Source organism: Schistocerca americana, chromosome 1, assembly GCF_021461395.2.
Source record: "Schistocerca americana isolate TAMUIC-IGC-003095 chromosome 1, iqSchAmer2.1, whole genome shotgun sequence".
Lineage (NCBI taxonomy): Eukaryota > Metazoa > Arthropoda > Insecta > Orthoptera > Acrididae > Schistocerca > Schistocerca americana.
The window spans coordinates 903173624-903188457 of NC_060119.1; the positions used below are offsets into that span (position 1 = coordinate 903173624).

The 14834-nt window shown below is 38.2% G+C and overlaps 1 protein-coding gene across 9 annotated transcripts in view; it reads right to left on the minus strand.

The window, feature by feature from the left end:
- Positions 1–14834, minus strand: part of LOC124614989 (kinesin-like protein Klp61F) — a 290420-nt gene that overhangs the window by 120364 nt on the left and 155222 nt on the right. For all 9 annotated transcript variants that reach the window (XM_047142998.1, XM_047142997.1, XM_047142989.1 and 6 more), the window contains 2 exons: positions 14169–14380; positions 2041–2195 (listed from right to left, as the gene is read on the minus strand). In XM_047142998.1, coding sequence (XP_046998954.1) covers positions 2041–2195; positions 14169–14380 — 367 coding nt within the window. The remainder of the gene's footprint in view (positions 1–2040; positions 2196–14168; positions 14381–14834) is intronic.

Genomic DNA, 14834 nt, shown 5'->3' on the forward strand with positions numbered 1-14834 from the left:
GCACGTAGGGATGAGGGGAAGAGATGGTAGGGCAGCTAGGTGCACTCGGAAGATTAGATGGAGGGCATGGGGGGAGTGTGTGTGTGTGTGTGTGTGTGTGTGTGTGTGTGTGTGTGTGTGTGTGTGTGTGTGTGTGTGGTGGGGGGGGGGGGGGGGGGGGGGGGGGGGGGGGGGGAGAAAAGGACAGAAGTAAAAAGACTGCACGTGTTGGTGGAATGAGAGCTCTGTAGTGCTGGGTTGGGAACAGGGAAGGGGCTGGATGGGTGAGGACAATGTCTCACTGAAACAACCTTGTACAAAAACAAATATCCCGTGCCTTATCTTTCCAGTCGGCCGCCACCTCCCAAAATCTCACTGTCCAGCCACAGAGGGGCATTCCCCTCATAGCTCTGTACCGTCCGGGACTGGAGCAAATGAATTACATCCTCTGCCAGTGTTCCGACTACCTCTCGTCATGCCCTGAAATGAGAAATGTTCACCCCACTATCCTTTCCACCCCTCTCACAGTGGTATTCCACTATTCACCGAACCTACACAACATACTAGCCCATCCCCACATAACACCTGCTCCCCCTCCCACCACCACCTGCTCCAATCGGTCACAAACATCACCTGTCCCATCAAAGGCAAGGCTGCCTGTGGAACCAGTCATGTGACCTACAAGCTAAGCTGCAACCACTGTGCTGCTGTTTATGTGCGCATGACAACCAACAAGCTGTCCATCCACATGAATGACCACCGACAAACAGTGGCCACGAAACAAGTGGACCACCCTGTTGCTGAACACGCTGCCCAACATGACATCCTTTACTTCAATGACTGCTTCATAGCTTGTGCCATATCAATCCTTCCCATCAACATCAACTTTTCTGAGTTGCGCAGGTGGGAACTCTCCCTGCAATATATCCTATGTTCTTGTAACCCTCCTGGTCCCAACTTTCATTAGTCATAGTCCTCACCCAACAGGCACCTACCCTCTTCTTAATCCAGCATTACACAGCTCTCATTCCACCAACGCACTCAATTTTTTTACTTATCTCCTGTTCCACTACCTCTCCCGTCCCCCCCACCCCCGACCACCTCCTTCTGCCATCCATCTAACCTCCCAACTGTGCCTAGCTACACTATACTCTCTCCACCTAGTCCCTGCACACTCCCCAGCAGCACTTCATTGTCCCCCTAAACTACTACCCCTCCTCCTTCCTGCCCCAGCCTCCTCCTTACCCCCACCCTGTTGCTACTCCTTTCATTCACTGCTGCTGCTGCTAACAGTGTACCTTCAGCTGGCAGAGACTGCAGGTGTGTGTGTGTGTGTGTGTGTGTGTGTGTGTGTGTGTGTGTGTGTGTGTGTGGGTGGGTGTGTGGGTGGGTGCGTTTGACAAAAGCCTTGTTGGACGAAAGCTTATTTATTTTTTCAGTCTTATTGTTGTGCCTATCTGCGACTCAGCATCTCCACTAAAGGGTGAGTGGCAACCTTCCTTTTCATAATATTGTTACATTCGATCCTCGATTTCTCACTGTTTGATTAGTAATAATAAAAGTAACCAGACATCTTCAGACTTAGATATATAATGGGATTGCAGTTTAACAGCATTTACAATTTCTCTACTTTACTACAAGCTGTCTCCAACCAGAACGTTCCATTGGAGATGGAATGCAGCTGCCTTCCTAAGATGTTTGAAATGACACACACAGTTATAAGAAGACTCATAATTTAACATGAAATCTGAACCATAATGCAACTTGACATTTTTTTTATACATACACATCATTTCCTGGGGTGAAAAAAAGCAATAAAGTGAGAGAGGAGAAAAAATAGAAAAGAAAAAGAAAAAAACCTATGATGAACTGGAGACTGAATGCCAGAACTGTGGATTTGTAGTACGACACTCAACCAATTCGATGCCGAGCCACACACCATCCTTTGCCTTCCCCTATATATCCAATCCATCATAACAATAAAAATCATTTAGGAATATGTCTCATGTGAGAAATTTTCTATTATATTAAGTTCAGAATAAAAACTTGTTATGGATTTACCTTGTGGCGTTGGACAACCTTATTTATCTCAATCGCCTGCATAACCTTCTTGGATTTCTCAACAAAACGAAGTGTGTTGAGAGTCTCAGCCATGTCAAGTTCTGAAGGACTTACACACGCTATCATGGCAATCATATTATGAATCTGTAAAGAGCCTTTAACGGCAAGATAAAGACAAAATACTATATGACAAACTTATAAATACAAGAACTGTTACAAAGGAATATAAATTGATCCTGGAAATGAGCCCAGGATATCCAACATTACTAAACAAAATAACAACAATAAATTTAATTAACTAATTTAACCACATGTCAATATACAACTCTCCTAGGAGACTGTATTTGTACACATTCGATAATCGGTGCTGCACCTAAAATGCAAGGCTTGAAGGTACACTTCAAGCGAATAATGAAGTTGTAGACAACTGCAAGTGACATGTAGGGCTCTATCTGCAAAAGAGACCGTGAGACATTTCCCCCCCCCCCCCCCCCCCCCCCCACACACACACACACACACACACATATATCTCAGAATGTGTAGATTTCCGGCTCACCTCCCTCCCCCTACCCTGAAGAAATGTGTAAAGGACAAATTAGTGTGTGTGTGTGTGTGTGTGTGTGTTATAATGAATATTAAATGAGATTCTGAGATTGCAATACTGTGGTTGCATGTGGATTACACTGGTTAAAAGAGCCATGGCAACTGCAGTCATCTAGCAATGAGAAGGTAGACCACAGATACTGTCAGACATCAATGCCATCACTTGCACAGAAAAAAAGCAACCAACCAGAGCTGGCCACTGAATTTGAAGGCCATTGTTATTACAACTAATGTAATGAATAAAATCACTGCCCCTTTGCCTGTCTGGGGATCTTGGTAAAAAAATTTCAAAAGTGTTAATCCTGAGCAATCATCCTGAAGCACAGTTATGTATCATATTCTAGACTCTTATATTAATACACAGTAAGGTAGGAAACAGAGTGCACTTCACCTCTCAGACATTACAAAATATTGTGTAAAATGGCAGTGGGAGAGCTGAGGGCAGGTTAGAAGGCAAACCTGAAAAAGGAAAAGTCTTCTCTCCTCCCTGGCAGGAATAAAAGTTGAAGAGCATTATAAGATTTGCTCTGATTTTTGTTTTATTCTTTTTGGGTAGGAAGTGTAGGTCAGACTTTGCAAAAGAATTAGTGGGGTATTAAGTTGTTTTCTATTATTCAACACCTTGTCGACCAATGTATAAAAGTTTGAATAATAAATAAGTAGAGGTCCAGTACCCCATGTTAATTTTCTTAGGTCCAGTTAAAAAGAAAAATATTTAAATTAGCAAATGGTCAAGAAACATCATTTAAGTTCAGGTAGTCAGATGTAAATTAATTTTAAAATATTAATCAAAAGATTTTAGATTTTTTTTTTTTTTGTCAGTGAAATAATAAAAGTGCTATTTATTATTTTTAATGTGATCCTTTGTACCTTGCCATTAGTACCAATATCCATTACTTCTCTTAAGGTTAAGTACTACTCCATTGGAAACCAAGCAGTCAAGGCCCAATAAAACTCTCAGTTTAAAATCCACTACCAATAACACGGATTACTGGATGTGCATTTCTCCTCAACCTGTTTTCTTTTGGAATGAGGTGAACATTGGTTAATGTGAATGAATGAGATTTCTATTTTTCCTGATTTTCCATACAAAATCCCTAAGATAATATACTAGCTTCACTTCTGGTATCCACTAACAGATGTACTATTTTAGAATGCCATTTCTTAATTTCTTATAAGAACCAACACATTACCTTCATTCATAGAGGAAAATACTTCTCCATTATTCATAATATCTTATTGGTCAGTGTTCTACTCTTACAGATCCATGCACAACTAGCAGGTGATTCACTACTGCAAAGGGTTATCGAATTACTTATAGATATCATGAGTATTCAAAACACCTGATGAGACTGTTTACACAATTGCACATAATACACACTTAAGTACAAGCTCCAATCAAACCACTGGGACACCACATTTGGCGCCCTCTGACTGATGTGAATTATAGTAGAGCAGTGGAAAGAGAGCGACTATTGCAAAACAAGAAAGATTTTGCTATGAAAATAGGATGGTTGCCCTTGACAACAGACATTAACAAGACTATTTAAAAAAATCAGAAAAGAAAAGAAAAGAAAAGAAAAGAAAAATCTACTTTGGTAGAGCGAAGTCATGAGAAATTGTTTATTAGCAGTGGGTAAAAGCAAATGTATCTGACTACAGTGAATTATCAACAAAATACAAAAAGGAGTGATGGCACCCGTTGATGAAACACAAATTGCTGATAACAAAAAAGCGAGAGCAGCCGACCAAGCAGCTTGCTGTCTAAGAAAACGTGTCCCTGCTTTGATTATTCATCAGGGAAATCTATGCGACGAGACCACTAAGACTTTGCTCCACGGCACCAACACCAGACGACCCACTGCTGTTTCAGTCCAGCCCACAAATCCAGTGCACTGATAAGTGCCAAAATGTTTTATTAGTAGTTTGAGCAGGATGTTGTGATAGTCAATAGTATCACGTAAAATTTATTTACAAAGGCAATTGAATTGTAAATGACAGTGACCCTGCGAGTGGGAGTGTCTGTGTTTACACAAAAACATAATCTTTAAGAGTATATTGTGTATCTGTGCTCATGTGCCAATAATAATATGTAAAATGGCATCATAAATACTGATAGGCCTCTGTGATTTACTATTTGAACTAACAAATTAGTTGATACATGACATTTTAAGCAAAATAACACACAATACCACAAATGAACTGAAGAGTGAAAGAAAAAAGTGTTTGCTAGCATAGAAAATACAAAGACTAGTTCAGAAAAGCTGGTAAACGGTTTACATATCCGTATCAGTAAATAGAGGCAAGAGAAAGTAGAAACAAACAATAGAATTTTAGACTTACAAAAGTCATTAGATTCATATAAAAGGGAGGCTGGAGACGAAAGGACAAACAATGTGGTTTTGTGAGGAACAAGGTACGAGAACATTTCCTAGAATTTAACAATACTTTACTACAAATGAATGAGAACAAGTAACATCAATTCTGCAATGTGCATGGCCAGGTGAGAGACATCCAAAAATGGCTAGAGACTTTAGGGATTGAAAAGGACACTAGTTTGGAGGAAAAAATGAAAGCTATAGTTGATCAGAGATATCATAAATAAGATTTTATCTCCAGTAACACATCTCATTTGGAGGAAGATGCTTTGAAGACAGAACAAGAATTTCATTAATTGTGGGATGAAATAGAGAAAATAAAGGTGAAGCTAGAGAAAAGAATAAGATTGAACACTACTGTGGTACCAAATGAAACTTCAATTAGGGAGCAGCACAAATTTGGCAAAGCAATTCCCTAATTGTCACAACCCTTGCCTCAACATTGGGAAGATTCCACAAAGGTAAATCCTGCATTGAGTTATCGGACAGGGATGTGGCTGAATGGGGTAAAGCACATTCAGAAGAATTCAGATCAAGGGACGACTTTCAGGAAATCTTTAAAACAAAGTATTGGTCTGAGGCTGCATAGGAAAAATTAACTTTGGACCTACTAGACCCAAAATATTTTATCAATTCTTGAAGTAGCTATTAGAAATATATATAGTGACATCTGACCAGGGGGAAGTATTTAAACAACCAACTGGAGAAAATACTTACTAAAAGTACTCATGAGGAGACTCCCTTACTTTGTTAGAAATTAAATATAGTATTGAGGTTGGTCAACAGTAAACAATCTTTTTATGTTCTATTGGAGGTTTAGATATTTCAAATATGAAGCGAGGGGAATTCATATGAAGGGACAATACATCTCACAAGGAACATGAGAACAACCGACACTCAAACAGATTTCAGAAAAGAAAAGAAACTAATTTCTCCAATGTCAATAATGCTTCACAATGATGTAATAATAAAAGGAAGTGGGAACAACAAAACATAATATCACATATGTTTGTATCCAATCATGCTGGAAACAGAGAATGTAAGAGCAATAAATGTAACATCAAGATACGTCGACGCCACAGAACAGATGCCCAAATGTTGGGAAACAATACAAGTCTAGGGGCCAAGGTCAGGAGGTGGAACATTGTAAATTCATTGAAACCTTAAGGAAACCATGGCCTTACATGGTCTGTGTGTTGTAATGCATGTAAGGCACCAAGTTAGTCAATGCATTACTTCAACTTTTCCTTTTCCTTACACTGATTCTTCACTCTCTTAATATTCTTTCATCAACAAATCACTATACTTCTACCGTCCTATCTTATTACTTAAAACACATTACTGAGAAGAAACATATAAAGAAATACTGTAAATGTACCTGCAATGAAAAATGATGAATAACCCTTATTAAATATAAATATATTTTATACCTGTGGATATCAGGTAGCATGTAATGCTCTACATTAAAGGGAGAATAAGATAATTGAGTTCTAACTACAGGGAAAATCTACAACAGTGCAATACCATTACAATTACAATGTCTTGACAAGTGTGTGACACCAACTTTCACACTCATCGTATGAGGACATTATTATTTATCTTTTATACAATGTGCATATGTGGGGTTGGTTTTAAATATATTGTATAGGGGCTCAGTGAACAGAAGAAACAACAGGCTTGAGACTAGTGGCTTGGAAACATGGCTGTTTGAGGACACAGGCCTAATACGCGAGTACAAACACACCTGCACATACACACAAACACACTAACAAGTAAATACTAACAGATACAAGCAAGAAAACACTTATTGTACTGAGGTTGCTTTTGATGTTAGCTACATCATCTTTGTGTAGGGCAGGGGGAGAGAGTGGAGGGAACATTACAAAAGTAAGCCAGGTTCTTAGAAGGAAGTGAATGCTGTGCTAACATCTTAAATATGCAGATAACAGTTAACTGAACAGGAGAAACAGGGTATGAAATTACTACAAAGCAGCTCCATTGTTAAGATGGTAACACAGAACACCTCAACGGAGAGGAACAATGTAAAGGTACTGGGAGAAAGAACATGAAATATCTTTTAAAAAATTAAGGGTAGTGTTATGTAGGAGGATGAGACCCAAATTAAAACAATATATGCAAGGAGGTAAGGTGCTCCACGAAGTAGTATTAAGGGCAGCAAAATGTGTATACATACGGAGATTAGGTGGTAAATAGCCTAGGTGGATGACCTGGGCCAGGCCTTAAAAAAAAAGGTTTAAATGGAATCACTGCTGAGATGACCTATGCCTCGGTAAGATGGACTCAGGGACAAGATGATCTGTAGGGAGTAAATTAGATTCGATATAGAACACTGACCCATAAGGTATCATGGATAATGCAGGAATATTTTCTTCTCTGAATGTAGGTAATATTTTGGTTATTATAAGAAATTAAGAGACACTATTCCAAAAGCACCATCCAAACGACAAAGCAGTATTAATTGCAGTGATAATTTTTGCAGGAGAATAACAAAAGAGTTACATATTATGATGTAAAGAAATGTAAGTGAAAACTTTCACACAAGTTCCAAAATTGGAATATGGTTCCTCATACAGGTACCAGAAAAATAAATTAAAAAAAAAAATATGTTCTGAAAAATGTGCAAAGGTATACAAATATTGTAAAAAATAAAATGAAATCGAATTATGAGGTTTCTATTTCCTCTTGATCTCAAAAGAAAATAATATGAGTAGTATTAAAAGACATGTGTAAAGTGTCAGTATCAGTAATAAAATATTAAAAAGGCGTTAAGTTATTCAAGAAGCACTTCAAGCTCAAGAGAAATGAATGATTCCGACATATTTCACCTCCATGGCGGGATATGTAGTGTCACAGGGAAATAGCATGTCACACTCAAGGTTTAACTTAGCTGACAAAATGTCTGAAGTTAGGAAAAGAGAACAGACAGTTCACTGTGTGTGAAATACTGTGTAGAGATGGAGTAATCTACGGAAGCTGTATGTCTGGGGAGCAAAACAAGTGTTAAAACATCACCACCTGCTCTGTGATCTGGAGCCGCTTACTCCTTATTCCGTGTTGGTGCTGCACCAGAGATGAGCTCAGCACATGGAATAGCACCGTGTACGACAATGTGCAACCGGATTCTTCCTGTGCAGGGATACCAAGTGGTGTCTATCTAGACCTTGGCTGGCGATCTGTCGCATACAGAGCATTGTCTGCTCTGGCAACTGTAATATTAAATTGATGTTCTGCAAGGTGTTAACATAAAATATTGTTCATTATGTTGAAGAATCTATAAGTTAGACTGCTGTCTCGGTGTTTGTTGATTTGGTGATGTTAGTTTGACAGCAGCCTATCTTTCAGCTCAAAGCACTACTGCCAAATGAGGAAGAACAATCAGCACGGCAGATTGGAACTGAGCAGTGAGTCCAGTTGACTACTGCAAACGGCAAACGAACTATCTACGGAAATTATGAGTTTTCAGATCACCTTATGAGATGGTGTAGGCACTTGCACATTCTACGCATGTAAGTACAAGCATCAACCAAACCACAGGTTCCAAAAGAAAAAGGTTGAGGAGGAATTCACATCCAGAAATCCAAGTTAGTAGTAACGGATTTGACACTGAGAATTTTATTGGGCCTTGACTGCTAAGTTTCCAATGGAACAGTACTTGACCTTAAGAAAAGTAATGGTTACTGATGCTGACAGTAAAGTAAAAAGGATAAGATCAAAAAAACACTAAAGGCAGAAACCAGAATTCTGAATCAACTAGGAACAGCTGTAGAAGTCAGTAATTAATAAAGACACAACGCAGAAAAATTGTTAAATAGCCAGCAGTTCAGTAGCATTCACGAAAACAGGGTTCGGAAAGAGAAAGTACAAAATCAATGTGAAGTAGCAAAGTGTTGGGGGAAACGCAAAAGAACCAGGTAAAAAAGTTACCGGCAGCAGGAGAACACACATATGAAGTGTGATCGAAATGTAATGGATATTTCCTTAATTTTGTGGCCTTTCACTTTTCAAATTTTTTTGTCTTGATATATGTGTTCCAGATGTATGTTTGAATTTTCAGCTGTTTTGGGTATTTAGTTTATTGTTGAGAGTCAAAAAGGTTATACATGTTTTCAACTGCTCAGCGAATTTTTACTTACAAAAAAGATGGATCAAAGAATCTGCATTAAATTTTGCTTGAAAAATGGAATAAACTGCAGCACTGAATTTGAAATATTGACTGTGACTATTGGCAAATCTATTATGAGTAAGACAAGAGATTACAAGTGGTATAAATGTTTCAAAAAGGGTAGATAAGACGTTGTAGGTGACAACTGCCTTGGACATGCAAACACATAATCACTGATGACATTGTGGAAGAAGTAAAGAAAATGGTTCTGTAAAATTTCTGGATCACCATCAGAGAGGTTTCTGATGATGTTGGCATGTCCTCTGGCTCATACCAAGCCAATTTTTTTCAGATGTTTTGGGCATAAAACATGTAGCAGCAAAGTCTGTTCCCAAAATGTTCAATTTTGACTATAAATTATGTCAGGTAGACATCACTCAGGAACAGCTGAATGATTTCTTTGATTATGATGGGTTAGTGCAGAGTTCTTACCTTATGGCCATGCATCAGTAAGAAATACTACCTGAACCAATGTGAAGAAAACAACCAGAACTGTGGCAAAAACATTTACAGGAATTGCCTCACAATAATGCTCCCACTCAGACCTCATTGCCTGTTTGTGATTTTTTGGAGAAAAAAAAAACCATTATATTGTCTCAGCCACTGTATTCATCAGATATGACCCTCCTGTGACTTCTTTCTATTCCTGAGGCTGAAGAGAACCATGAAAGGACTTTTTTTTGTGACCACTGATGAGATAAAAACAGAGTTGCTGAAGGAGCTGAACACCACAATGAAAAGTGAATTCTAGAAGTACTTCCAAGATTGGAAAACAAGCTGGCACAAGTCTATTATATCTGAGGGGGAATTACTTTGAAGTCGACAAAGTTGATGTTAGTGAATAAATAAAGATTCTTTAAGAAAAAAAAATTCCCATTACTTTTTGAGCACACCACATAAAAGGGTAGAAATTTGCAAGTTTTTGAGCCAGTGCCACCTTCTTCTGGCAGAAGGGTTGACGGTGAAGGAATAGGGATGAAAGTAGAAGACTCCCCTGACCCGTGGTTCTGGTCAACTTTTCCGAAATCTCTCCATTTCCTAAACCTCAAATTGATCTGAAAAGTTGATGAAACAGTTAAGTTGCTTCTAAGAACACATCGTATGAAGCGACATTCCCACTGGCCAGAGTTAATATCCCAGCTTGAAATCGTTTTAAAAGATTTGCCACACTTTAGCACAGGAATGGCACCCTGAGAAATTGTAAAGGGAGGAATAATAGGTGAACCAGTATTAAAGGAATCTGTGAATAGAATGACTTGAAAAAGAAACCATAAATGAAATTGTTAGAAAAAATTACGAAACAGTGCACAATAAATAATACAACCAGTATTGAATGTAACAAATGTTAATAACTTTAAGACAGATGAGACAGTATATGTTAAAAGGATTAATAAGAGCAATAAATATGGGAAGGAAACAGAAATTCTTTCAACTGTTTAAAGACCCATATATAATATTAAGAATCCCTCATCCTGAAGTGGTAATACACTTAGGTGATAAAGTCATGGGATACTTCCCAGTATCATGTTGGGCCTCCCTTTGCCCAGCATCCTGCAGCAACTCAAAGTGGCATGGACTCAACAAGTCACTGGAGGTCCCATGCAGAAATATTAATCCATGCTGCATCTATACCCATCCATAAGGTTGTGTTGCTGGTGCAGGACCTTGTGCACAAGCTTACCTCTCTATTATGCCCCATAAATGTTCGATGGGTTTCATGTTGGATGATCTAGGTGGCAAAATCATTAGCTTGAACTATCCAGAATGTTCTACAAACAAATTGCAAAAAAGTGTGGCCCTCTTGACATGGTGCACTGTCATCCATAAAAATTCCATCATTGTTTGGGAACACGAAGTCCATGAATGGCTGCAATTGGTCTCCAAGTAGCACTTCCAGTCAATGGTCAGTTCTGTTTGACCAGAGGACCCAGTCCATTCCATGTAAACACAGCCCACACCATTATGGAGCCACCACAAGCATTCACAGTGCCTTGTTGACAACTTGAGTCCATGGCTTGGTGGGACCTGCGCCACACCCAAAGCCTACCTGAAATTGTGATTCATCTGACCAGGCCTCATTTTTACAGTCATCTAGGGGCCAACCAATATGATCACACGTCCAGGAGACGCACTGCATGCAATATCAAACCATTAACACAGTTACCTAAGTCAGATGTCTGTTGCCATAGCCTACCAATGCCAAATTTTGCTGCACTGTCTTAAATGATATGTTTGTTATACGTCTCACATTGATTTTTGTTGTCATTCCACACTCTGTTGCTTGTCTGTTAGCACTGACAACTCTATGCAAATGCAACTGCTCTCGGTTGTTAACTGAAGGCCATTGGGCACTGGGTTACTTTGGGGAGAGGTGATGCCTCAGATGTGACACTCTCCACACACTCTTGACACTGCGGATCTCAGAATGCTGAATTCCCTAATGAATTTCAAAATGGAATGTCCCATGTGTCTAGCTCGAACTACCATTTCTCGTTCAAAGTCTGTTAACTCAAGTTGTGCCACCATAATCACAATGGAAATCTTTTCATACGGCTCACCTGATGACAAATGAGAGCTCCACCAAACAGCGAAGTCATCAGTTCCATCGGATTAGAGAAAGATGTGGAAGGAAGTCAGCCACGCCTTTTCAAAGAAGCCATCCCAGCATTTGCCTGAAGTGATGTAAGGAAATGACGGAAAACTTAAATCAGGATGGTCGGATGCGGTCTTGAATCATCATCCTCCATAATGTAAGTCCAGTGTGCTAACCACTGCACCACCTTGCTCAATAAAGAGAGAGTGAATTGTCAAGCTACTCAAAAAAGAATATAAAAGAAGATGACTGTCTCCACAACAATGACAACTATTTTATGGCACATACCATAATGATGGGATGGTTGTGACTTTACAATTAAGGTTAGGAAACCAAATCAATCATATCTGCCAGGCTATACGAACAATGGCCACCTTAAATTTTAGTTTTTATTACAATTTTGTATGTATTGGAAGTGAATTTATATAATGGCAGGTGAGAAAAGAGTGAACCAAACATTCTTGCTAATATATGTATCCATAATGTGTTTTCTGTTCTTTTTTCCATCTCATACAGTATAAGCTCTATGTGTAGTGTATATAAATGCAGAGGGAGTGTCGGGCTGGAGGCAGCTTTATAATACAGAAGATGGCTACTACAAAACCCGAGGGGATAATAGAAAGTAATTCTGGTGTCTGTAGTAACTGCACTAACTGGAGCGATGACTGTCTTAAGAAACAAGTTTAATTAGTGTAAGTATTAAAAATAAAACATTAATATGAGGTCATTTTATTTATTGTTGCCAAGTGCATGGAAAGATTATAGAACTGATAGAATAGTTTATGAACAAGTAGGGTTGGCAAATTACAATAAAGGTTTGTTAAGTGAATAGAGGCAATGTTATACTGTCATTTTTCAGGAAGAATAAAGTCACTTACTTGTCACTTACATCAGTAACATGGATACCTTGGAGCAAAAGAAAGTTCTTATGAATTAGGAGAAAGATAATGTGTGGTGGGAGAAGAGTTACGAAGTGATGTTAGGTGAATTCCCTGGATCGATATTTTTGTTATGTTAAGCTGAGGAGCTGATGATGGTAACGGAAGTATGTAGGTTTTGCTTGGAGTAAACTGACTGTAATTTGAGATGCTTTTAGCTTCAGAGCACCCAAATGAAAAGGAAAAGTTGTCCTAAACAAACATGTCCTGACAGTGATATGAAATAGCTATAAATCAAAGGAAGTGAAATGGTTATCACTTGCTGAAGGTATAACAAATAACTGAAGTACCCAATGTTAACAGATTCACTGACATCGGGAACCGTTTGTATGAGAGTAAGAGTGAATGTATTTTTACAACAGAAATTCGTAAAGGTAATAAGTGCTTCTCGGTCACCTAAAGTTGCAAATGGATTTGGCAAAGTAGAAAAGGGTGAGACACTGGACAAAATGGACATTTGAAGAGTTTGTTTGAAAGTTTCATGATAAAATGTCTCGTTATTTCCCCCCCCCCTTTTTTTTAATTATATAAATGTGACTGATGTTAAAGTTATGAAAGCATAGAGAAGAAATGTTTCTACAGAAAGAGTAGTTGTTCTTATCTCCAGTTGAGAAAATTTATGGAAAGGAAAATGATAATATGAGTGTCTGTTCAAAGATACTTAAGTAGTATAGTCAGTCATTAACATTACTGTTGAGGATTATATAGTAATTATTGCTCTATTGTTATGGGAATTGTATTCTGTGACACTGGAAATGGAGGGGGCAATATGAGATACCACTTTTGCCTACGGATCTCTGTGGTTCTTTTAAAAGGAATTTTGTGCTTATCTGGCCATCAGAATATCAAGCTGCCGACTAAAGATTTTTTTAACAGTTGAGTAAAGGACAAATTTGTGTCTTTTAATGTATATTAATTGAGATTGTAATGTTATGCTGCATGTGTACCACACTGCTTGGGACAGCCAAGGCAATTTCTGTGCCATCTATTTCGGTTAAACAGGAGCTTTTAGCTGGAAATGTATTCATTTCGTTAACAATCAAAGCTCATAAACGTGTAGTCCATTTATGAGTTTTTCTGTTTCTACAGTATTGTTATAAAAGCAAAATCAATTTGCATACTGTAAATTTGGGGGGGGGAATGATAATTACTATCGCATTATGATAACTAAAGAGTAAATTACACAGTTGTTTAAAAATTCCACAAAAATAGGTAAAAATCGGCTAAGTAACTTTAGCTGCAAATCTCAAATTTTGTTCGCTTCCTTGATTCATAAGTACATATATAATAAACTTACTGACTGAATTAAAAGCACCATCATAAAATGTCCAAAGTTGCAAAGTTTACAGTTCTACATATGCAGAATTACCATACATTGCCAAACTTATGCTTAAATTTAACATAAATAATTGACATTTGATTCTGTAACAAACCATGTAGCACAGAAGTGAGAAGAGAATTTCGATATGGAACATGATTTCCATGACGGCCTGATGACAAGCTCTGAATTACGTTTCCCAGCTCCAGCAGTCCTCTATTGATACATACAGCTTCCTGGAAAGCATCACCACAGGTGCCTGTTCTCTTTGCTCTTTCTGATCCTGCAAGATCTACCATGTGTAACTCTGACAATAGTACATCATTTCTGGGGGAAAAAAAAATTCAGTTAAATATAGGAAGAAAGGTCAAATCACATTCACAGGGCAATAGAAGATTTCTCAAGTCAACTATACATATAGCATGAGCAAAGACTATACTCCTCCAGCATGTTAACCATAATGTCCCATCCTATGTAACACATGATATTTGTTAGTATTATATCGAACACCAGAGGAAGCACATCATGTGTTGTTTCTCACTTAGTTAACAGCTATTACTGGGCTAGATAGGACGAGAATATACGAGTCATAAGTAACTTTCACCAATCACTCACAGAGTAGGTGCTTGTTTTGAGTTATAGATTTTGAAAAAAAACACTGCTTGAAGCAACACTAACAAGGCATTATAAATTAAACACAAGTTCAGCTTATAATGTGAAATTTCAGTGTCACTAAATGTAGCATGTTTGCACATTTGTGCTGTGTATGAAGCAGAAATCA